This window comes from Podarcis cretensis (genome assembly GCF_951804945.1).
Source record: "Podarcis cretensis genome assembly, chromosome: 6".
Classification (NCBI taxonomy): domain Eukaryota; kingdom Metazoa; phylum Chordata; class Lepidosauria; order Squamata; family Lacertidae; genus Podarcis; species Podarcis cretensis.
In genome coordinates, this window is record NC_137175.1 from 76,424,897 (window position 1) to 76,451,044 (window position 26,148).

At 42.6% G+C, this 26,148-nt stretch overlaps 1 protein-coding gene across 6 annotated transcripts in view; it reads left to right on the forward strand.

Annotated features, from left to right (window-relative positions):
• Positions 1-26,148, forward strand: part of DPYD (dihydropyrimidine dehydrogenase) — a 538,621-nt gene that overhangs the window by 127,185 nt on the left and 385,288 nt on the right. For all 6 annotated transcript variants that reach the window (XM_079981200.1, XM_079981199.1, XM_079981197.1 and 3 more), the window contains exon 4: positions 17,920-18,007. In XM_079981200.1, coding sequence (XP_079837326.1) covers positions 17,920-18,007 — 88 coding nt within the window. The remainder of the gene's footprint in view (positions 1-17,919; positions 18,008-26,148) is intronic.

A 26,148-nucleotide genomic window follows, 5' to 3' on the forward strand; every position in this document is an offset into this window, starting at 1 on the left:
GGGGTCCCTTTACTTTTACCTTTATTCTGGGTAATACGAAATAAACCTTTAGCCGTATGAGGAATGTTTGAGATCTTTTTATATGATCATTGCAGAGATGAGCATGAAGGTTTAAGACAGGCGGCTCGCTGACCATTTTCAGCACCCTTTAATTAAAGTTAAGTTTTTGGCAAGTAGACAGTTTACTTAAAGTTTCTTATTTGATGTGTGCATTTCCTACAGGAGGCTATCTGCTGGTGATAGTTGTTCTGTTTCAGCTTTGCTTAGCTTTTGTACAGGACTCTTTTTTTGCAAGAACCCTACAAAACTGCGAGGTATTGAAATAATGAACATCAGTTTTGTTCTGCCGAAGAATTTATATGAAATATGGCATGCATGTATTGCAGTCTTTGGGGTTCAGATAGTCAGGTGTGGAGCCCTTTAGAATAAAGCAAGGTTTTCAATTTTGTGTGGTTAGATCACAGGCTGGGGGCTTCTCATGGTCTTCCATAGACCATAAGGACTGATTTGTTTTCTGTGGTGTTCATTATGCAACTTCAAGGTACCTCTGAAAGTATTGATTTAGACACACACACACATGCACATGAATACCCACAAGCCACACCTGTTATTTTCACTCCTTGCGTTTTTGAAAGTTTGGAGTACCAAGCTGGCTTTGAGGGGAAATCAGAAATGGCAGTTTTGCAGTATACCTTGAATATGATCAGATTGTGGAATTAATATGATTTCCTATGACAATTTGCTCCATGGCCAAATCAATTGCTGAAAGAAATCTGTCTGATTCCGGCGAGGATTGGTGATTTCCCTATGGACTACCCTACACCTGAATATAAAGCAGACAGCCATTCATTTATCTTGCTGCTACGTCCCGTTCTGCAATCCTTCCTCTCCCAATCTCTCTCCTGGAGCTGGGGGGAGGGGGTGACTATATAGCAAATCAGATTTAAAGCAATGTTGGTACATCGGTGAGCTGTTAGAAGGTTTTGAATGAGTCATGGTACTTTAGGGATAGCAAATGCTGAATGTTAACACATTTCTGTTTTTTAGACCTTATTGATCCCATAAAAAGATGTGATTTTCCAGGGGGAGGTGATACTAATGAACCCCCTTTTGTTTGTATTGGGGTCTGAAGGTTTCTGAGAATACATCAGACATGGTATACAACATAAAGTTGCACATTGGCTCACTTACTTATTTATTTTTTTACTTTCCATTTTTTAATTTTTTTAGTGAGATTACAAACAAAGTTATACAGTGGTACCTTAGTTCTCAAACTTAATCTGCTCTGGAAGTCTGTTCCAAAACCAAAGCGTTCCAAAACCAAAGCGTGCTTTCCCATAGAAACAGACCTCCAGAACAAATTAAGTTCTTAACCCGAGGTACCACTGTACCTTGGTTCTCAAACTTAATCCATTCCAGAAGTCTGTTCTAAAACCAAAGCATTCCAAAACCAAGGCATGTTTCCCATAGAAAGTAATGTAAAATGGATTAATTGGTTCCAGACTTTTAAAAACAACCCCTAAAACAGCAATTTAACATGAATTTTACTATCTAACGAGACCATTGATCCATAAAATGGAAGCAGTAATCAATGTACTGTACTATAAAATAAATCAGTATTGCAAATGATAAAAAATAAAATTATTATTTTTTTCTTACCTGCACTGATGATAGTCATTGTCACACAATCAATTAATCAGTAGCTGAACTGGGTTCCACACAGTCCCAAAAACAGATTAACCAAAGAAGCCTCAAAACCAAAACACAAAATAAATAGCAAAAACAAAAGCGCCAAACTTAATCTGTTCTGGAAGTCCGTTTGACTTCCAAAATGTTGAAAAACCAAGGCGCAACTTCTGATTGGCACAGGTGCCCCAGAAACAATAGCCAACAGCCGCATCGGATGTTCGGCTTCTGAAAAACATTCAAAAAACCAGAACACTTACTTCTAGGTTTTCGGCGTTTGGGAACTAAGGCATTTGAGTACCAAGGCGTTTGAGAACCAAGGTACCACTGTATTTCAATAAAATTCTATATTTCAGTCTCTGCTTTTATAAACTATTATGACATGCCTATCAGGTTTTCCCCACTCTTCTCTTGCAGAAAGTACTGAGTAATTCTATTTGGTGTGCATTTCCCTGATATAGTAACAAGATACATGGGTTGAAGGAATGGTCAGGTAATAATAATGGTACTGCCATAATGAAATCAGCCCTTTCTGGATTTTTAAACAATGAGACCATATTATTGTTTTGCATTTGTGCTACAGTGAGCTTTATCGTAGCTCACTGGGGTAGTAGATAGACTAAATGTGAGTACTAAATAATACCTTCTGGAAATGCGAAAGACTGGAAATGGGTTATTGCTGTTTGGCGCATGGTGAAGAACAGTATATCTTGGTAAATAGGTTATAAAAGATGCAGGCTCTCCTTAGTGCAGGAATGGTTTGCGGAAGAGGTCTCTCTCTCTTTCTCTCCCTCTGCTCCCCCCCCCTCCACCTCCAGAGCTGAGTCCTTCAGGAATTTCCCTGGTATTAAGATAACCCGACAACAGGTGTTCCAAATTTTGAAAAGATAATTTACACAGCATATGGGTCGCAGCACACAAAAATAATTTCTCCTCTCCTAAGCAGGCTACGAATGATGCCTCGATATAAGTCAAAAGTCTTATAACACTACTGGGAGAATAGGCCAGGTGAAAGAAGATTATTGTGTACTAGGAAAGCTATAATAAAAGCTGTCAGTTCTGTCAACCCATTCTGTCTAAGGTCTATAGAGGATTAAAAGGATATTGAACATCATGTAACAGCTGTCTCCTGTGTGGAGGTGGCCACTTCTATGGTGAACACCTATGTGATGCTTTTAAAACGGCTGTTAGCTTTGGCATGCTTCAGAAACACAACTGCTAGGTTTGGCTGCCGTAATATTGCAGGTAACAATAGGGACTTGGCAGCTGTTGAAAAAGAATTTACTGTGTGTATTACCTCGGGGGGAAGATGTGTTATGTACATAAGTCTGCAAAATGCATAGACATAACATTCACATCTGCAGGCATTCGGCTGAGACCCTGGCTACTTGTGTGCTGTTTCGCCAGAGTGGTACATGCTCTGGTTATCTCCCACTTCGACTACTGCAGTGCTCTCTATGTGGGGCTACCTTTGAAGGTGACTCAGAAACTACAAGTAATCCAGAACGCGGCTTCCAGACTTGTGACTGGGAGCAGCTGCCAGGCTCATATAACACCAGTCTTAAAGGATCTACGTTGGCTCCCAGTACGCTTCTAAGCACAAGTGTTGGTGCTGACCTTTAAAGCTGTCAACAGCTTTGGCCCTGCATACCTGAAGGAGCGTCTCCACCCCCACCATTGAGCCCAGACACTGAGGTCCAGCTCCGAGGGCCTTCTGGCAGTTCCCTCACTGCTAGAAGTGAGGTTACAGGGAACCAGGCAAAGGGCCTTCTTGGTAGTTGTGCCCACCCTGTAGAATGACATCAGATGTCAAGGAGAAAAATAACTATACAACTTGTAAAAGACATCTGAAGGCAGCTCTGAATGTTTGATGTTTTATTATGCTTCTGTATTTGCTGGAAGCTGCTCAGAGTGGCTAGGGCAACCCAGGCAGATGGGTGGCATATAATAATAATAATAATAATAATAATAATAATAATAATAATATTTTTATAATATAATAAATTGTTGTTGATGATGATCACAGTTTGTCTAAGGTGTACACTGGGACCTCAGGTTAAGTACTTAATTCATTCTGGAGGTCCGTTCTTAACCTGAAACTGTTCTTAACCTGAAACACCACTTTAGCTAATGGGGCCTCCTACCACCGCCGTACCACCGGAGCACAATTTCGTTCTCATCCTGAAGCAAAGTTCTTAACCTGAAGCACTATTTCTGGGTTAGCGGAGTGTGTAACCTGAAGCGTATGTAACCTGAGGTACCACTGTATATTTGTTTCCTTGCTTATAGTACATTTGTATCCTGCTTTTCTTCCATCACGGAACTCGAGGTATATGGAGAATTCTCAGGAAGTTTCCTACCCAGGCACTGAGTAACCTTTCTTACCTTCAGCAAGGAACTGCTTCATGTGCCCTTCAGACCATGTCTGCTACATGTGACTGAACTACTGTGTGCGGTTAGAATAAATGGGATGGAAAACCCAGAACAGGATCTTCCACATAGTTTTGCAAGGCCAAGCACTACCAAAAATGATCTCAAGCTACTACTGATATTATGTTGCAAGTTGCAAGATGGTAGATTAAGTTTGTGAGTTTAGCAAACATAAATTATACACATCGTGTTTACTGTTTCTCACCATCTTGCTGTATATTTACTGGATACATGTGGTCCAAAAGTTGACTTCTTGTATCAAGACCACAGAGGTGCATGACTTGTCCACCAGCATTAAATCTGATGCATTGTGTGCATCGGCATAACCAATTGATAAAGTGAATATTAGCATAGTGCAGAGGAGACAAGGCTAAGCCCTTCTTCCTAACATGCTCATTTTCCATATTCTGAAAAAGTTGTTTTTCAAGGGAGATCATTCAAACAGGCAACCTCCACCTGCAGAATAAAGTAGTACAACCCAGGAAAATATTTCCCTCTTTGATTCTGCTAAATAAGGTAAGCATGACTAGCTAAGACCACTCTGAGTATGACCTAGACAAGGCATAGGCAAGCTCTGCCCTCCAGATGTTTTGGGACTACAACTCCCATCATCCCTTGCTAACAGGACCAGTGGTCAGGGATGATGGGAGTTGCAGTCCCAAAACATCTGGAGTGCCGAGTTTGCCTATGCCCGACCTAGACAAATTCGACCACTTTTATTTGGAATAGGGATGTGTGAGGAATTCTTTATTTGTGGATTCTGATAAGAAGACCTGTATTTAATACAGACATTGGAACTTACCTATTTAATACGGACATTGGAACTTACCTATTAAAGTTTTGACACAGTTCTTAGCTCAAAATATAAAAAGTACAAATTAAAACATTTAACATTTTTTATGAAACAGTTAAAAGCAAGTACAGTAGATAAAAGGTAAAGGGTACCCCTGACCATTAGATCCAGTTGCAGACGACTCTGGTTTTGCGGCGCTCATCTCACTCTATAGGGCAAGGGAGCCAGTGTTTGCCGCAGGCAGCTTCCAGGTCATGTGGCCAGCATGACTAAGCCGCTTCTGGCAAACCAGAGCAGTGCACGGAAACACCATTTACCTTCCCACCAGAGCAGTACCTATTTATCTACTTGCACTTGACATGCTTTTGAACCGCTAGGTGGGCAGGAGCAGGGACCGAGCAATGGGAGCTCACCCCGTCACGGGGATTCAAACCACTGACCTTCTGATTGGCAAGCCCTAGACTCTGTGGGTTAGACCACAGCGCCACCCATTCAAAAGATGATTAACACCACCAGTAGCTGAAGAGAGACAAGGCATGTGCAACTTATACGCGTCTGAATAGGCTTGCAAAAACAGACATGTTTTAAATAGAAGCTGAAAAGAAAACAGCAAATGTACTTGACTGAGGTCAATACACAGGGAGTTCTAACGTTTAGGTGCTGGCACACTAAACACTGATATCTTACAAGTGCGTAACAGGTATCCACATGTGTGGAACTTGTAAGATTGCCAATTCTGCATGAGTTAATACATGCAGAAGTGATGCAGGCTAGAAATAGTTTGATTCATCCATCCCTATTTTGCCATAGTACTTCCCTTCTTGCAATACAAAAATTTACCGATGGTCACTTTTTGCACAGTTAATCCAAACCTTATGTCAAAATATTTTTCCCCTTTTCAGTGAATTTCTTCTAAGTAAACTTGTTTAATATTCTGGTAATGCTAAAATTGCTGTGTTGTTTTTTCCATGCCTGTTCCTGACTATGGTTCCAGATTCATAATATCACAAGCTTCTTAAAAACTCTGGTAACATTTACACACTTTCTTTAAAATAAAATAAATACTGAGGCTATGACAGTATAATGTGACTATCCAGATCTGTGAATTATACTACCTGATTATGCATGGCTGAACTGACCAACTGTTCTTCTTGTGTAAAATAATTGGATTATCCGAGGTCATGTTCATTTTCACGATCATGGTTACTGATTTACCCATTATAATGCATACACATTTAACATTGCTGTTTGGGTAATCACATTTAATTTGATTCACTTGAATCCAACTGGCAAGTTTATGAGTCCAGTCCAGATTACAGGACATAATAATGTTCCATGTAGATATTGTATGTTTTTATCTATGCATTGTTAGGTCAAATATCTATAGCACCAAGTTTGGTAAGGTACAGTTGCTTCCTGAACTACAGTGTTTGATTAGTGGTTTAATTTAGCCTCTCAGAAATGTAGCTATGTATTTTATTGGTTACAGTTGATCCTACAATTCACCTATCAAAATATGAACTCTGAGTGTCAATAGAGAGAATGGTCCAGCTTTGGCTTCTCATCTGACAGACAAATTTTGGAAATTTGTCTGTCTGTCCTCTGTATATTTGGATGCCTCTCAAGATAGTATCACCAAACTTGGCACTGGGGTTCTGGGGTGGGAGGGGCAGAGGTCTTTGTCTAAATTTGGATCCTGAGTGCCATTTTGAATCAAGATGGTGGACTGAAATGTGGCTTTGGTATAACTTTGCCCAATTTGGTGTGACGGGTCCCAACTGTGTCAATTTGGACACCTCTGAAGATATCATCACCACCACTTTTGGCGGGCATGATGGTTCTAACCTGTGCCAATTTAGCTGTCTCTGAAGATATCATTGCCCAGTTGGGAAGGGTGGTTCTATCCTATTTCGGTTTGGATCAACACCCAGCTCAGCATGGCAGTTAATGAGGCGGAAGAGGCAGTTTTTGTCTTAAGTTTGAATGCTGGGCACCATTTCAAATCTTAGAATTCCTGGACAAAGGTAGGTACTTTCAAGGGTCAGTCAAGTTCAACATTCTGCTTCCTACCACCAGATACCTTTGGCAATCCCCCAGGCAGAAAACAAGGGGAATTGCTATTGCTGCTTACCCACAACTGGTACCCAAACTGCCAGGCACATGCTGCAACCATCATGAGGTTCTATAAAGCCATTAGGATTAATAGTGGTTGATAGACTTAGCATTCATGAGTTTGACTTCCACTCCTTAATGAGACAGTTTTGTTTAAGAGGGTTTTTATTATTATTAACCTTTGCATTTATTTATTTATTTTTAATGCTGATGCTTTAATTATCTGTTATGCTGTCTTTTTTTTGGGGGGGGGGCCCTTTTAAATTGTTCAACTGTTTTAATAGTTTATAATAATTTCAATGGTTGGTTGGTTTTTAATCGCTGCCTTGAGCACTATTTTTTTACAGCAGAAATGCAGGATATATAAGTACATTGATAATACATAAATAATCCACTTTAAAAAACCATCTAAACTAGTGGCCTTCACAGCATCTTGTGACAACAATCTCGATAAATTCTTTCCCCTTGAAAGCTACTGGTTGGTCGGTCTGTCCCCATCCCCGTTCCTTCATTAGTGCTAACTATTTTCAGTAACCAATAATGCCATGTACCTGTTTGCAAGTGTGATTTGCGAGGGACCAAATGACTTCCATGGCACGTTAGAGGTGCTTCTAGTGATTCATGGTACCAATGAAAGAAAGGGATCTGCCTCCACTTATTTTGCAACGTTGAAACTCTAGATGCAGCCCAAACAAAATGACATTGTATAGGTAGGTGGGTAATTCAAGCGAATGCTCAAGAAATGTTTGAAAATAATTTGATGAATAAATTAAACGTATTCTGTTTGGAAGATTTCTACCCTGCTTCCCAGCAAATGCTCCAGAAGTGACCCACGAAACATTTGAGACCTAAATAAAAGAAAAGAAGATAAAACATTTTGATAATGTCCTGTTATTAGGAACATACATTGTACAAAGAGTGCAAACTGTATTTTGGAAGCTGAACCTATAAAAGGAAGAATTGTGGTATTTCTTACCACATTGTAGATAATTGTATTAGGAGGAAAAGAGAATATTATTGGGTTTTTTCTTCTTCATTCCATTGATATGTGGGTTCAGTAGAGAGGAGACCGGCAGAACTACATACCCTTGATAGAACTGCCTAGAATCAGTGCATTTGCTTCAGGGTTTTCTTTGACTGCTCTCTCCTCAGGAACTTTTCCCTCCAAAGGATCCCTGGCTTTGAGTCTCTAGACAGCAGGTGAAAAGGTATTCTCATTGAACACCCCTGCATTTATTCATTGTTTTTATGGCAACGCCGTAGGTTACCTTCTTAGCAGCAGGTTCTCTCCACCTCCATCAATTTCTAGCTCTAGCGCACACAAATATTAGGATAGAAAGCGGCGATACCTCAGGGAAGATACATCTTCAGAGCCAGAAAACTGAGGATAAAACATGGGGGAGGGGGTAGCCTGCTGAAGAAAAAAGGGAGTGCTTTGACCACATGCATGTTGTATTTGCAAAGGGCAGATGAACAGATGACAGATAAATGCAAAGGAAGTTCAAGGCAGTGAATGGGTGGCCAACATGTCCTACATTACAGCGGGAAGTTCTCCATTCAAAGCTAGCTTTGTTCCAAGGCCAGTTCTAAAGATTATGAAGCATAAGAAGACAGAGTGGATGCCTTGAAGGGGCAGGCACACTGACCACTTGGTCCCCATCTCCCACACTGTGGACAGCTGCCTTGTATTTCTGTTTAAATTACAGTTATCACTTCTAAATGGGTTCCTGTGCCTGTTGATTAGCATATGCAAAGTTTATGCAAATCTGACTAGCCTTTGTCCTCCTTTTCGGTGATACATTTCCTCTTTTGGGGCTGGTGTATATGTGACCAACCTTCTGCTCCTTGAAAGTGTGGCTTTCCAGGAGTCTTGGATAGGATATCTGGGTGTTGAGAAAGAAAGCAAAATACCTGAGCTCTCTGTGCAGATAGCCTTTCCACTAACGTTGCCCTCGCTGAACCTCTTATTCCCTGGTCTTTGCTGTTTTTTTAATCACACTTGCAGTGTTGAAGGGTCAGTTATCAACAAGGGAAAGCATGTATCAGGAGACTGCTTTAGATATCATAACTATGAGAAGTAATAACATTTGGGGACAGTTTGAGAATATAAGATGCTTTAGACAAGAATGCCTCAATGTCGTTCTTGAGTCAATATGGCTTCTTGCAAGTTTGCCAGTGTTTCTGGTTTTGGAAATCTTCCAATTTAGGTGAATGAAATGGCTGCTGAAGCCAGAAATCACATTTGACAATTATCTGGAGCCCACTATTTTCCTGTAGGCTATGGGACGGCAGTATCGTCTCAAGTGAGCTTCTGGTCTCCCCTATCCAGCTGGTCTCCTGTAGCCAATAACTGACTTGTGGGTCATTTCCATAGCTTGTTCCGTGGACAATATACTTCCACTGGAAATAAAATGTCAATGAATAATTTAAAAAATAAATTAATTAAATGGCAGTTCTCAGAATGCTTGAGGCAGTTAACAAAGCAATCACAAGTAAGCCTTCAAAATCCCAATACTAAAAAACATCTTCACAATAAAAAAGAAAAGCTGAGAAGTTGCTGCACTCGGAAAAGCTGACTCGAATACAGGTGCTGTACGTTGCTTCCTCAAGGCCAGCAAAGAACAACACAACTGTACCATATCCAATAAATAAATAAATCATAATATGGTCTTGGGACAAACACAGAAAATACAGAAAAATATTCTCAGTGCATTGCCATGTTTCCTGGTGTAACTTCATGTTGTTCAAAAAGTATAAAGGGAGCTGAGAGTTACATGGTCACTGTTTCTCCTTAATGCTTCTGTCCCTTTGGATTCCACTTCCTACCAATGAACAGTTTTGTGCAGTTGAAAATATGTTGGACTTACTATTAAATCTGCAAGAAGTTCATATTTGCCCCTTATTGCCGGCCTTGCTTCTTAACACTAGTGGCATTTCATGGCATGTAGAAAGTTTGCACATGCAGATCCGTTTCCTAATAGACAAGGACAAAAACACTGTGTTTCACTGATGAAATAGTATTGGTGGGGATATATTTTGTGATCATGTATATGAAAAAGAGGCTACATAATTCTGGCTATAGGTAATATAATAATAATTTATTATTTATACCCTGCCCATCTGGCTGGTCTTCCACAGCCACTCTGGGCGGCCTCCAACAAAACACTAAAATACAACAACCTATTAAACATTAAAAGCTTCCCTAAACAGGGCTGCCTTCAGATGTCTTCTAAAAGTTTGGTAGTTGTTATTCTCTTTGACATCTGGTGGGAGGGTGTTCCACAGGACGAGCGCCACTACTGAGAAGGCCCTCTGCCTGGTTCCCTGTAACTTGGCTTCTCACAGTGAGGGAACTGCCAGAAGGCCCTTGGCGCTGGACCTCAGTGTCCGTGCAGAACGATGAAGGAGACGCTCCTTCAGGTATACTGGACCGAGGCCATTTAGGGTTTTAAAGGTCAGCAAACACAGTCTTGTGTTTGCTCTACCCCTTTCCAAAAGTAGTATTGTCTCATACTTATTTTGCTTTGTCGCAAGAAAAGATCATTTGTTTGGCTATGTGGGTGCGGGTTTACAAGCCCATGTGTGCTCTTATTGTGAAATGTTCTTCATTACAAGTTACTGGCCTACCTGTGTTGCTATATAGAGAGCCATGTGGATGCACAGTAAGTATAGTCATCACACATGGTTTTGCCTAGCAGCCTTGCCTTCTGCAACCTCACTACTGATTGAAGGAGGCAGACAAGAAGTGACGTGGGGACCACTCTTACCTTCTTGCTGTCTTCTCCCAGGGTCAGAGCCCACAAGTGGGCAAAAATGGCAGCTTCTGAAACAGCTTGTAAGGCAGGGGCTGGCGAATTCATTGGGCAAAAGAGCTGAGATCTCTTTTTGTGTGTGTCTCTCTGTGTGAAGTGACTTTTAAGCATTTTGCTAGTCCGATCAAAACTCTTTTGACACCTGAAATTTGCTTGAAATTCCTCAGGTATCTCACTTAGAGAGATGAGTTCAAATTGATGCTGGATTTTGCCTCTAGTTGAATGATGTGCCATCTCCAGCTGAGATGCCCCCGGCCTTTTCCATGGCAGCCACAGAGAAGGTATCTAGAGAATGTGCAAAGGTGAGAGAAGAGAAGTTTAACACAGTCCATATAAAAGATAAATCCCAAAATTAAATTAGGTCTTCACTTTGCACAAAAACAATTTCAATGAATGCACAGATCAGTCTTTCTTTAACGCCTCTTCAAAGGCTCCAAACGTCCCAATCTTTTTGCTTTGATGTTTAAGCAACAGCGGAAGACGGACTTCCTGTTTGCATCTCTCCACTTTCAGCCAAATTTAGTAGTAATTTAGGTTCAAGTTCCCCTTTTACTCACGGGTTGTTTAAATCAGATCTTTCAAGGAAAAAAGGTCAGCGCTCACCGACAGCGGCTGTGCGGCTTCACTCCACGGGAGTAGCGATCGACTCACAGCGCCGCGATCCCCCTCCACGTTCTGGAGCCCCTTACGGGGTTCCTTCTGCGTTTCGGGAGCCGCTTCTGGCACCCGCTGAGTCCCAGGACCACAGGCTCTTGCTGCCTGTGGGTTTTCGACGCGGGTCTCCGCTTCGCCGTAGCGGACGACCCGATTTCCGCGGAGCTTCCCCTTCACTGAAGGAAGAGGACCGCCATTGCCGTTCACGCCGCCTCCGGAAGTCCTTCTGCACACATTTTTTGCTTTTAGAAATTACCCCGTTCATGTCTGTTCATCACCAGGTGCATACAGGAGTGGGGAATCCATTTTCCTGGTTATAATGCTAGCACTTTGGTCCCAGTTTCTAACATTCTGGTTACGGTGCATTGCCAGCTGCATTATGCAACTGTGGCTTGTTGAGTGATCGACTGCCATACTCCTGCAACTTTCATTCACACTGGTGAGCGTGGTGTGAAACAACAGCGGACGTTGTTGGACATGTTGTCCTCCGCCCCCTTTTATGTGCATGTACATGTCTTTTTCTCCATGATTCACCCATGAAAATGCTGAGAAAGATCTCTGTGTTGGAATATGGATGCCCCAGTTCTGCCATGTGGGCAGCAGTGGTGTGAACTATGAACTACAAGGGAAGCGGGTGGCGCTGTGGTCTGAACGACTGAGCCTCTTGGGCTTGCCGATGGTAAGATTATAAGGTCAGGAGTTTGAGTCCACATGCCTGGGAAGCTCCCATTGCTTTGTCCCAGCTCCTGCCATCCTAGCAGTTCGAAAGTACACCAGTGCGAGTAGATAAATTGGTACTGCTGCAGCGGGAAAGTAGGCAGTGTTTCTGTGCACTCTGGCTTCTGTCGCGGTGTTGCGTTGTGCCAGAAGTGGTTTAGTCGTGCTGGCTACATCACCTGGAAAAGCTGTCTGCAGACAGATGTCGGATCCCTTGGCCTGGAAGCAGAGATGAGCACCATACCCCATAGTCAAATTTGACTGGACTTAACTGTCCAGGGGGGACGCGGCTGGCACTGTGGGTTATACCACTGAGCCTAGGGCTTGCCGATCAGAAGGTCGGCCGTTTGAATCCCCGCAACGGGGTGAGCTCCCGTTGCTCGGTCCCTGCTCCTGCCCACCTAGCAGTTTGAAAGCACTTCAAAGTGCAAGTAGATAAATAGGTACCGCTCTGGCGGGAAGGTAAATGGCGTTTCCGTGTGCTGCTCTGGCTCGCCAGAAGCGGCTTAGTCATGCTGGCCACATGACCTGGAAGCTGTACGCCGGCTCCCTCGGCCAATAAAGTGAGATGAGCGCTGCAACCCCAGAGTCATCCGCGACTGGACCTAATGGTCAGGGGTCCCTTTACCTTTAACTGTCTGGGGGTCCTTTACCTTTACCAAACTATGAAACCTATGGCAAAATTACGGCAGTAAACTCCTGTGATTTTTCAGGTTAATGGGATTTTCCCCCTGGAATTTTAACATGGAAATGACTGCTAAGCTTCCACTAGATTGCACTACTTTTCCAGAGTGCTTTTAAGGTGTTGTGTAAAATTGTATAAAATGCAAAAAATAAAAATAAAATAAAAAAAGCCAGATAGGGAACTGTCTGGAAAAAGGAACAAAGTGAATGCAGCTATTGTCTCATTTAGAAGGCTAAAACTAGGGTTCAGCACCCCTGTTACTTTCTCATAGAACAGAGCTAAACAGAACATTGTTGCTAGTAATTCATCTATTACAGAAGAGAGGCCACAGGACTATTTTTATTGGAAGAAGCTCAGCATTTTTCATCACTCTGACTCTCTGAAGTAAATTATTGTTCCATCCAAAGATTGCTTACACATGCCTGGTGCATGATGTTGACATAGCTGTGTTCTTACAAAGCTGCAGGTAGTTTCTCCCTATTCCCCCAGTAAGATAAAAGTATATTTTCAATTTTGTCATTATTTAAATTAACTAAAAAGTATAAGGGCAGGCCCTGCCATTAGGCAGATTGTAGCTGCTGATCTTTGGACTGCAAAGTGATAGTTATTTTATGTACAGTATTCTTTTTGAATTGTTACTACTATTGTTGTTGTTGTTGTTTAGTTGTTTAGTCGTGTCCGACTCTTCGTGACCCCATGGACCAGACAGGCACTCCTGTCTTCCACCGCCTCCCACAGTTTGGTCAAACTCATGTTCGTAGCTTCGAGAACACTATCCAACCATCTCGTCCTCTGTCGTCCCCTTCTCCTTGTGCCCTCCATCTTTCACAACATCAGGGTCTTTTCCAGAGAGTCCTCTCTTCTCATTGGAGCCTCAGCTTCAGGATCTGTCCTTCCAGTGAGCACTCAAGGCTGATTTCCTTCAGAATGGTTAGATTTGATCTTGCAGTCCATGGGACTCTCAAGAGTCTCCTCCAGCACTATAATTCAAAGGCATCAATTCTTCAGCGATCAGCCTTCTTTATGGTCCAGCTCTCACTTCCATACATCACTACTGGGAAAACCATAGCTTTAACTATAACAACCTTTGTTGGCAAGGTGATGTCTCTGCTTTTTAATAGGTACGGTGAAAGGAGAAGTGCTTGTCTGTTTTTTTCTGGCTGTCTTTGTGTACTGTGTGTTTTTTACTTTGGGTAGGAACAGCACCTCCACCCTGATTAATGGCTTCTTAATTGCTCTAAAAATGTTATTTAGTTCAAGTGCATAACTATGTAGAAGGGGACCTCTTACAAAGAAAGTGAAGAGTGACGTATGCACACATACGCGCGCGCGCACACACACACACACACACGTGTGCATGTGGCAACTTGCACTGAATTGTGGTTTACAGTAATTGTGTCTTCCCCTTAAGTATGGATCCATGTTTGCAATTTCTCACAGTATCTATCATTTAAAGCCATTTGGGTAATAACATTCAGGCATGCCTTTCTACTGTCTTGTTTTATGCCATTTGTCTGGTTCTTCGGAATGTGGTACCTTTTTCTGTTTTGGTACAGTAAATGCACTCTGTAATATCTATTATGGCATGGTCAAAGGATAATTTATTGTCAAATAGAAAAAAATAGGTCAACCCTAATGTCACTTGATGATCAAACCCCCCCAAGTTTAATAAAACATCTCACCAGTATGCATCCTGCACAGCGGTTGATATTTTATTACAACTGCAGTACCTGGGCTATAGCAGTGGTGTAATTACTGAGCTGTCAGAGTGATAAGTGGGATTAATGGCAGCCTGATGCACTTTAGTCTGCAGAGTGCTCTGAGAATTGGAAGATGGTGTTGTTATAAGCGTCTGTCTATACTGGCATATTCACAGCACTCTCTCTCCACTTTCCCCACCCAGTGCCACAAATTCAGGCGCACATTGCTCTGCCTCATTAGCATCTGACATTTTCAACAGCTGTTACTTGTGAGACAGTTACTGTTATTGTTATTATCACTCCAGTAATAATAATGCAAATAAATATATATTACTGACGGAAGATGCATAACGATGCTACGCAATCATCTATTGCTAAGATGGCTTCCTAGGCAGTTCTTTCCGTTTCTTTGCAGGTTTAAAGTTAGACGGGTGAGACTCATTACCAGTTGTGGTGTTTGTGGAGCATCATCCCCCAAGGTGTCATATTTAAAACAGGTTATAGTTTATTTAAAATCTGCTTTCCTAGGAGATCTTCAAAACCAGAGCCCACACAATTAATATTTTCTCATACATAGCGTCTCTAAAATTGAATTTTTGTGTATTTTATTTAAAGCTTAGACCTACATCTAAGCCTTTCCTTCCTTTGATCACTGTGGTTGCTCTAGACTTGCTGAAATGTGCTCTGAAGCGGTCTCTTCTTATTGTTGGTCTAACATTGTCAAATAAAAAAACCCAAAACCACCTTGTATGGACTAAACACTCTTCCTCCCACATGTGGTCCAAACTTACTATCTCATACCAACCACAGGTTTATTGTTTCAACATAATACAATATTCTGCTTGCCAGAAATTGCAGGGCTCACCATAAGTGTGAGGCATTGCAATGGGATGATGCACTGTAGAAACAGCAATAATCCTTAAGGTTTTATATAATGCATGTCAAGTACTCAGAGTGCTTTACCTACATTAGTGCTACAATTCTTGCAACAGGCAAGGTAGGGCGGTATTACTGCTCCTGTTTTGCTATCCAGAATAATGTGGTTTCTTCCAATTTAAGATATCATTTGGCTTTGGATTAAGCATGCAGGATCTTATAGGGCCCTGTCCGTGGCCTTCCTGGAGTTTGGTGAAATGTTTCTAGAATGATGAAGCTGGCATAAAGGAATCGTTGCCTGTGGTGTACATACTCATGCTATGATCTCTTAGAAAATGTGGCACTGGCTAATTGCTTTATGGCCCCAATTAGCCCCAGTTTATAGCGGTCCGGCACACTTCCCTCAGCTCAGACCCTTCTTTCGGCCACGAAAGTGCAGAGTAACACAGCGGAGAAAACTGTTGCTTCAGATCCAAACACACCAAGCTCTTGTGTGCATATTTATCAGTTCTTTATTGCAGCAAAATATTTACAGCTCAGCATTTCTCAGATTCTCCTGGACTGCTAGCATTCATGGCTGCCTCTGCGTCCGTCTCTCTCTGGCAGCAGACACACAGTGAGGAACGACTCCTCCCTCTTTCTGAATCACGTGACAGGAATTGAGGGACATCACACAGAACTCTTTAACCCTATGAGTTCTGAAAACACTAACATGATCATTTCTGCATTCAGGTGTTACAGTTTTTCTCAAACCTGTTTGGTTAAGAGACAACAGTGGGCAGAAGAAAGCAATATGTCAGCTGCGAACTAGCTGTGATGCCTCTGTCAAAGTTTGGCCCTGGAGCTGAACATGCCTGAAAACTATCTCCAGTCTTCGGCTTGTAACCAACGTAGCGCTAAGTAACTGTTCCATAAGCACAAGAATTTCCACTTGCACAGTGGGACCTTATCTCCTCCACACACACCCCATGTGCCCCCTAAATTTGTTCTAGGGGTTCCACCAACTCTCTGGGAAAGATTTGGGGAGTGTCTAGGACATGCATGGGGAAGGGAAAAGGGGGCAACCCCATCGTACATGGGGAAATCTTTGCGCTCATGGGGCAAGGAAGTTAAATCCTTTTCGCTTTCCTATTTCCCTTTGACATCACGTGCTTGCAGTTCTTGTGCTTAATTGCTCTTATGAATTAGTTCACACACACGAAGTACTTTACATAGTACAGGGGTCAGCAAACTTTTTCAGCAGGTGGCTGGTCCACTGTCCCTCAGACCTTGTGGGGGGCTGGAATATATTTTTTTGGGGAAAGGATGAACAAATTCCTATGCCCCACAATTAACCCAGAGATGCATTTTAAATAAAAGGACACATTCTGCTCATGTAAAAACATGTTGATTCCTAGATTCCTTCTAGATTTAGAAGGCGATTGGGCTGGATCCGGCCCCCGGGCTTTAGTTTGCCTACCCATGACCTAGTTGGACTTTGCTGAGACATAACACTAAATCAGGTTCATGAACCCGCTCCCCTCTCTTCCTTAAGCCTGGTTGTGAGGAGATCAGAGGCATCCCCTTCCATTTTGAACTCACTTTGTTTATAGTTGCATTCAAACCAGAACTCTGGTTAGTTTTGAATCTGGCTTATCTCAATAGGTCACAATATTGTAGCTGACTTGTTTGAACAAACCACGGTTAAAATTAACCACAGTCCTGGCTTAGACACAATGGTAAACCATGGTTAGCTGAAAATGGAAGGAAGTGCTTCTTATGGCCATACCAGTGAAAGAAATGAAGGAGAAGTACACAGACCCAAGGCTCAGTCACGTAGTTCAGTGTTATGGCTGACCCCAGCCTAAATGATCTGATTTTAGTCACTCCTTCAGCTTTTTAAACCTTTGTCAGTCATTGATTCATCCTGTTGGATGTAGGATAATAAATTCATGAATATTTGTGAAAACCTGCTCAGTAGGAAAGCTAGAATTTAATTCATTAATTGTCATTCAGCATATTCTTTGAGCACCGAGCGTTACATTTGCCTATAACCTCAGAGGGGACACCAGAAGACTGTGAAGGGAGGTGGAGAGAGGATGTGATAGCTACTGATTCAGGGAACAGCTCCTCTTCCTTTTGCCATTAGAAATAAAAGCTCTGGAGAAGACGACTATGTTGTCGCACAATTCTAAGCACGACACACTCACACGCAAAAGAGTTGTCTTTTATGAGTGGCTTCCTTCTGACTTTGGTGGCCTGAGTGATCTGCTGGTGGTTGCCTTGGTTTGCCTGTCTGTGGCATGGGAATAATGGCACTTCTCCCAGGAACATTCTTTAGTTGTTGCCCAAACGGTGAAGCATTATTAATTTTTAGATTGATTAGCTTCTGTCAGGTACAAGGGGAGGGAGATGTATGCTGTTGGCAGCGTTCTGTGCTGTAAGTCGCTTTAACTCATTTACTTTCTTCCCCAGGTGTTTAAAGTGTGCAGATGCCCCCTGTCAGAAGAGCTGCCCAACTAATCTAGACATCAAGTCATTTATCACAAGTATTGCAAACAAGGTAAGAAGAAGAAAAAGAGGAAGAGGCTGGTTCACCAAGAAAATGAAAGCCAAAACCTGCCATCGCGGCATTTCTTTTTGTATGATTGAATTACAGCCCTTATCTTTGTATGTAGCTTAATGAAATAATGTTTAGAAGCAGCTATTATAAAATTTAGCAGTCTTTTCTTAATTGCATAATTATTCTTGCTACTTTCCTGTGGAGATATTGTGCAGTAAGTGTATAGCCAATGTATGTGTTCAGTCTGCCTTTTCAAGTAATTATATATCTTTTTCTTTGCATAAAACTGTTGGCTTTGGATGGACCTTCTTAATTGATACTATTAATTAATTTTTTTAAAAAAAACACACAAATAGGCAGTTTGTGGCATAAGATTCACTACAGAAGTTTACTAGGCTTCTGCAGCTTTATTTTATTTTATTTCTCTTAAGAAGATAATGTCTTGTCCTCAGAGAGCTGCGCTAATGTAAAATAAGCTAAATGGTTTGTGGAACGCCAGAATGATGTGCTGGAGGAGGAGAGCCGAGATTTTTTTCTAGTTTCGTTTTTAGTTTACTTGAGAGAGATTTTTTTTAAAAAAAACACCTTGAACGAAACCTTGAAGTGCAGGGCCTTTTATGAGGACAGTGGCAATGCAGTTTTTTTGTTTTTGTTTTGTTCCAAAAGATTCCTTCAACTAAAACTTTTTTTCTTGTTTCATGGCAAAACCTAGCTATGAGAGTGCTAATAAGTAACACCTACTTCAGTTAATAGGATGGAATGGAACTAACAAAAGAAAACATTGAAAGGCACTCAGTTTCAGCCTTGCCTGTGGGGTGTGTGTGTGTGTGTGTGTGTGTGTGTGTGTGTTGCAAATCAAAAACCAAACCTTCTGAACCTTTTCAGGCAAATACTTTGTGCTTTTGAATTTTACGGTGGGTCAGACTGGAACTGAGTATTGGGTTTCTGCACTCATTCCTCTTCCCTTAATAATAATCAGTATTATTTGTCTAGCATTAGCTGTCTAGAGCAAGGGTTGTCAACCTGGTCCCCACTGCCCACTAGTGGGCGTTTCAGGATTCTAGGTGGGCGGTAGGGGGTTCTACGGCACAAGCTGAATCCGCCTTCCATCGAGCACTGGTGGGTGGTAAGGAAATTCTACCATCAAGAAAGATGCATTAGTGGGCGGTAGGTATAAAAAGATGGACTATCCCTGGTCTAGAGGTCTAGATCTTCAGAAACCTTGAATCATTTAGTCTTTTCTCTAATAAACATGTGCATTGGTGGTGAGTTTTTGCTGCCATTCTGGCAGCCTTGTAACTTCGTTGTTGTGTTTAGTCATTTAGTCATGTCCGACTCTTCATGACCCCATGGACCAGAGCACGCCAGGCACTCCTGTCTTCCACTGCCTCCCGCAGTTTGGTCAAACTCTTGCTGGTAGCTTCGAGAACACTGTCCAACCATCTCGTCCTCTGTTGTCCCCTTCTCCTTGTGTCCTCCATCTTTCACAACATCAGGGTCTTTTCCAGGGAGTCTTCTCATCTCATGAGGTAGCCAAAGTATTGGAGCCTCAGCTTCAGGATCTGTCCTTCCAGTGAGCACTCAGGGCTGATTTCCTTAAGAATGGAGAGGTTTGATCTTCTTGCAGTCCATGGGACTCTCAAGTGTCTCCTCCAGCACCATAATTCAAAAGCATCAATTCTTAGAAAGGTCTAATATGGGACCACAATTAGTTCTCATGTCAGGAGGCGCCAAAGCCCAGTGGTATTAGCCCTCCATGTGGCTCATGCGCAGAGGCGCCAGCTGCTCCAGAGGATCGGGGGTGCGCGCAATGCAATGTTGCATGATGTCCTGACATCAGACACACGACGTCCTCTGAATATTGAGAGGGCCCAGCCCCTTCAAAAAATATATTAGGGGGCTCAAAACTGTCTTGGCCCCTAGGAGTCAGTGCCTTTGCTAATGTATGAATAGGACTTTTAAGTATGTGAAGTCAGAGCAAATTTACATGTGAGCTATGATAAAATTTATTGCTTCAGATTATGAGGGGGCTCTAAATACAACCTTTTAAACTCAATTTCAAGTGTCACTCATTGGTTTAGAAAAGAAAGGAAGCAAGGGAAACACTCTAAAATAGACACTGAAACTCTCTTCACATATGCCAAGTAGGAAATCATAAGATATTTTTGTTTAAAGTATTTCATATGCACATAGAGTTTGCAAAAAAATCTATGTTTCCATTTGATAGTTTTTAGTTGCTTCTTGCCTAGATCCTGGCACATATGTAGATATACAAGTTAGTTATTTCTATTTTCGTTGTCCTTTCTTTTAGAATAATGCACATTTTCTTGTGTGTCTCTGTGTTCTGCTACGGGCCTCTTAAAATTGATGTAGTTTAGGGCCTCAGTATGGCTTAATTGAGCCCTGAATGCATTGTCCAAAGGTGTATATCAGAGACAGAGAAGGCAATACTCAGATTCCTGCTACATGCCATCCCTTTCTGTCCATGCTCTCTCACTAACCGGGAAGCTGTGTGACTCTCAGGTTTTCATTGAAGGAGTTTTCATTATTGCAAGTTCTTTGGACGGTGGAGTATAGCAAATGCATTCTTTTGTCAGGTATTTAAGGGGCTTTATTGTATATTGTGTGTTTTGTTGGGAAACTACTGTAGCAATCATAAAAGGTCAGGGATTCTTGTTCTCTCAAGCCTGGGGCATTTTAGATATTTGCAGGTCTTGCACAATGTGGTCTGTTCTACATTTCATTGCCTGTAGACCTCAACTTGGCAAGAAAGGGGTTGGGGGGCGCCTTTCTGGGTTGAGAGGGTAATTGAATTGCCAGGCGCAATGAGCCTTGAGCCTCCTTGAGGAAAAGGATGTCACTGGCTTTAGGCGACATTGTGCTAGGTTACCACATTTCTGCAAAGCCTAGGCCAGAACTTCCTTTCGTTACTTCTCATACAATGGGATTACACAGCCCTGCTTTCCAAAGCATGCAGACTATTCTGCCGGGTCCTTTCTAGTAAAGATTCGCCATAATGTGCAAACAGCCTATTTCTGTTGCGTTCGCTCAATAGGTGACAGACAACTTTGAGGTTCCCCGTACTGCGAATGCTTGTTTGGGAGAGGGAGGGAGAAGCAACAAGCATGCATTTTGTCACTACATAGCCTGCTACAGAAGATCAGACGTGTAAAGAAATGATTTTGCTGAGAAGCTTGAAGGTATCATAATTTATTCATGCTTTCACTGGAGACAAGCCGTGTTAAAAAGCAAATGTTTGCTCAGCGTAAGAGCGGAAGGAACCAAGTGAGAATATGGGTGCCATGCTCTGGTTTACTTCCCAGTCATGTCAGTGGGGCCCATCCTTCATGTGCTGTAGCCCAGATATCCTGAGGTCAGTGGCATGCGGTCAATGGACTATGGGAACTAGGCTAGTCCCCTAAAGGGTCCAAGAGCCCTGTCTCCACCTCTCTAAAGCCCACTCGGCTTTGGAAAAGAGGCAGCAGGGCTTTATAATAATTTAATAATAATAATTTATTATTCATACCCCGCCCATCTGGCTGGGTTTCCCCAGCCACTCTGGGCGGCTTCCAACTGAATATTAAAAACAATACAGCATCAGACATTAAAAACTTCCCTAAACAGGGCCGCCTTTAGTTGTATTTTAAAAGTAAAATAGTTGTTTATTGCCTTGACATCTGCTAGGAGGGCATTCCACAGGGAGGGCAGGTGCCACTACCGAGAAGACTCTCTGCCTGGTTCCCTGTAACCTCACTTCTTGCAGCAAGGGAACTGCCAGAAGGCCCTCGGCGCTGGATCTCAGTGTCCGGGCTGGATGATGACGCCTCCTTCCCAAAGCCCAGGAAGCTTCTGCCCGGCATAGGGATGAGGTGCGATGCTCACATGTATGATGTCAGGACCTCGCTCAATCAGCCTTGCAAGATGGCACCTCTGGACCTAACTGTTCTGCCACAAAATAATAATAATCATCATCACTGCACAGCACTGCCTGAGGGGTGTATCGTGTGTGAGAAAACCAAGTGGAGAGAGTGAGGAAGTGGAAAGGAAACAGAAAGGGCTGGGACAGGAAGTCAGGGAGATGTAAATGCCCCTGCACTCACTGCCAGTTCCCTACAGCAGGCTGTGAGCCCACAGCAGAAGTCACTCGTCAGAAGGAAGCACCTTTTCCCACTTCCTTTGCCCCCTTAGATTGATTGATTGAGCTGTCTTAGGGATCCATTGGATCCTGAGTCAGACCCACTGCTGTTTCATTATACAGAGGCCGAGCTGGACCAGATTGTTGTTCCAGGTCCAGGCTGGTACAATGATTGGCCTGCCCTCTACTTTCTGTACTTAGCCAACAACAGTGGCCTAGGCACAGTTGCAGCTGAGGGAAACTTGCTCCTCAACCAGGGTTTGAATTGTTCTGTGATTCTCATTGGTTTCAGTATAGCTTATTGCATGGCGAGTTCCCGCCTCCCCCCAGTGGTAAATAATGACACAGAACACCATAAATAAGGTTAACAGGCTAAAATTGGCCACAACTTTATTGGTTACAGGTAAGAGCGGTATTGGCTTAGGCATTGGTCCTATCATTCTATCCGGCTTCAGCCTGATGGCATGAAGACCGGCAAGGGTTAACACCAGCAGGGGGAGCCCTGCTGATGCACATCAACTAGGTAACTCTCCCGGGGTCACCGCTCAGGGGCATGCTTTAGGCCCAGATCTCCATAGGCTTCGGATGAGGCAACGCTCCCCGGAATCCTTTACTGGATTACCCTTCAATATTAGGTGGAGGTGATGGTGCACCTCTCCCCCCCCCAACTCATCTACATAACAATACCCCTACCAATGCCTAGCCGCCAAAATCAGGGAAGTTGTGACAATTTGCTACGAGGTAAGCGAAAAACCAGATGGCCATTGCCAATTTGCTGGCTCAGGGGATGATGCAGCCCAAGGATTCCTCCAGATCGCGCGGGTCTGCAAACCAGCCACCGCGGGCGTGTTGGGGGCATGAGCCCGCAACACCACCTCCTCCCGTGGTCGGAAGTGGTTCTCTCAGATGAATGTGTATAGGAGTGCAGATTAAGTCTGCCTAACACTTGCACACCATCCTAAGACTTACAAACTGTGCAGTTTGGGGCTCTAGCATGATACCCATCTTCTCCTCTCCTTTCCTCTTTATTTTTGCTTTTTTTGCTTTGTATCCAGCATAAAGAAGTCTTATGGATAACTTGAAAGCTTGCTCATTATTTTGCGTCGTTTTAGTTATTCCTAATAATAGGTATTACCCCTTTAATATTCTGACTGATCTAGTATTTTAACCTTTTCTCTTTCCAAATGTCTTATTCCTTCCCTTCCACTCCCCCCGCCCCCTCAAATTCATTCCCTTATTTACCTGCTTTCCATTCCTCTGGTCTACTGTTCCTGCTTTCACCAACTCTTTCATCCTCCATCTTTCTCCCCCCCCCCTTTCTTACTCCCTCTCTCCCTCTCCCTCAAATTATTTATTACTTCTGCTTTCTTCTCTCCTCTCTCTCCTTTTCCTCTGTTTTGTGTTTAATTTTTTCATTTAAGATTTAAAATGTAATGAAACACAGACGTTAAACGCAAGAGGGCCTGTTCTCAAAATGACAGCTCAAATTGTGCATGCAAATTGGAGACTGTGTGTGAAAGTCTGTACTCATTTGCACAAGCCATGCGCACTCATGCATACCATTTAAAACTGCTACATTTAATTTTAATAAGTGGGGCTTCAAGATAGTGTCTTTAATTTTCGATACAGGATAGATGTCACCTACATGCCACTGCAAATTGTTGCCAAAAATCATCTGCCAGAGTTCAGAAGCAAAATGATACAGGGAATCATTAATAGGAGAAACTGATTATTATTATTATTATTTTTAAAAAGGAAGCTAAAGCTGCTAGTATGCGCTGAGTTATAATTACATAGAAATCTGCATTTTAATTAACCTTTCTTGAAGGATTTCTGGGGTGCTGGGTTTTTGAAAGTTGAATTTTATTCAGTATTTTATGTGCATCTTGATATTTTTCCAGGTCGCTAAGTACAAAAGCATTCAGATGAAAAGTAAGGATGTTCTTGATGTATTTGAAACATTGACTTTTCTTAAGATATCTATCAGTACTTAATGTACTGAGATGGCTGACAGCTGGTTTCGGTTGCCATAGTGTAATTATGTAGAATAGACTGTCTCGATGACACCATTTCGATGAAAGAATATCTTGCATTCTCGATGACAAAGACTAAAGTGACAGTATAAGCACCAACTTATGGGGTTCTTTTTCCGTTAGTGGTGTAAAACTACAGGGTTGTTTTGGTGACGCAAGTCAAATGGTGCGATGTAACGATCAATGGCAAAATAAGAGGGATATTGATACCCTGTCAAGGTTTGCATTTGTTCCACTCCCCCTCTTCCAATTTAGTCTGTAGTCTGCATTACTGGAATTTGAAAATAATAGTTTTTAAAACCTTACGACAGTTCAAAGCTCAGCGCTTTTCATTTCCGATTTAGAAAGCCATGACTTCTAGTTTAATGCGAGTTGGACAATGCAGTGGGTGGTTTCCAAATATCTTGTTGCACCAGTGCAAAGATTTCTGCTCCCTGTGTGCATCCTGCATCCTCCACCATTCTGTCACAGAGCGTTGGGGAAAACCCCAGGAGAGATTTAGCAGGAGGAGAACTTTCCATTGAACAAGTGTAAACCCTTGCGCTGAAGGAAGTGGTTAGTTGATTAGGCCATAATATAATACAGTGGTACAGACTTCCGGGTTAGCGCCATCGACTAATGGCGGATTCCCTCCGAGCTCCGGAGGGAATTGGCTCCGCAGGATCGGGTCTTGTCTGTGGCGGCGACGCGGGGACCCTTAAAAATCACAGGCGCGGATGCCTGTGAACCTGGTGACTCGGCGGGCACCATTTGCGCCCCCCCAAACTGCGAAGGAGCCTTTTTAAAGGCTCCGGAACAGGGATGGGGTGTGGCGCGGTGCTGAGAGTACATTGCTCCTTCTGAGGAGTGAAGCCGCAAGCCATTGTCAGAGAGCGCTGACTTTTTCCTTGGAACAATTGGACTTTAAAGTAAAAACCCGTGAGTAATATGGAATTTGGAAAAAGAAAAATCTTTGTTGAATTAGGAACGAGCAGGGAAGGGTTAAAAAGGAAGTCCGCCCCCCCCTCTTTGTAGATAATCTAAAGCAAAGAACCTGCCATCTAAGGTCGAGAGAATCGTTTCTTTCTTTTTCTAAAAGACTTCAACCTTCATGGTTTGACACTATAAGAAATTTTACTGGAGGATAAAAGATTAATTTTGAGAGCTGAAGTTTCACCTCCCCCCCCCGGGACCCGGGAGCATCCCGCGAGAGAGCCTGTTGATGAAGTACTGAAGAGTTTGACAGCTGTCAAATCGGCTGTCAGAAGGAAAAAGAGAACTTTGTTTCTGTCGCTTCTGCTGGTTATATTCGTTACAATTTGTTGAAAATAAGGAAGGACTGATACAAATTAACTTGATTATTGGATTTGAGCTGAAAAACATTAAGGAACTAAAATCCCCCTAGAGGGGGTTTAGTACACTACAAGAATGGCTGGAGGAGGGAAAATACAGACTGAACTGGATAGAACATTTGTTCTCTTGGGAAAGTTACAAGGTGAAATTGATGTTTTGGCTACAAGCGTCACAACTCTGGTCTTAGCAGCAAACAATTTTGTGGAAGCTGATAAGGATTTGAAGCAGGAAGCTCATACAATTGGGCAAATAGAGAAACTTGAGAGTTATGAGAATATGGAGAAGGAGACATATGCTGTCCCTGAAGAAAAGGAAGGAGGAGCTGTAATTTCGCAGATGTCAAATGAGAGTTGCAATTTGTGGCCTGACATGAAGGCAACAAAGGAGAATAATAATTTGATGTGGTAAGCCTGGCCTGAATTGGTGAGCCTAAAACTGAGAGATCCCCTCATGTGGAGATCTGAAGACCGAAGGATTATAAATTTGATCAAGGTGGAAGTTGGAGCTTTGGGGACATTTGGACTTGAAAGGAATATGAAACAAGATTTGGAGTACCCCATAGGCTCTATCTTTAAGTATGGAGGGCTGGCTGGAAAAAACATGGATCCTGTTGGGCCGAAGCCTCTCTGAAACCTGGGGTT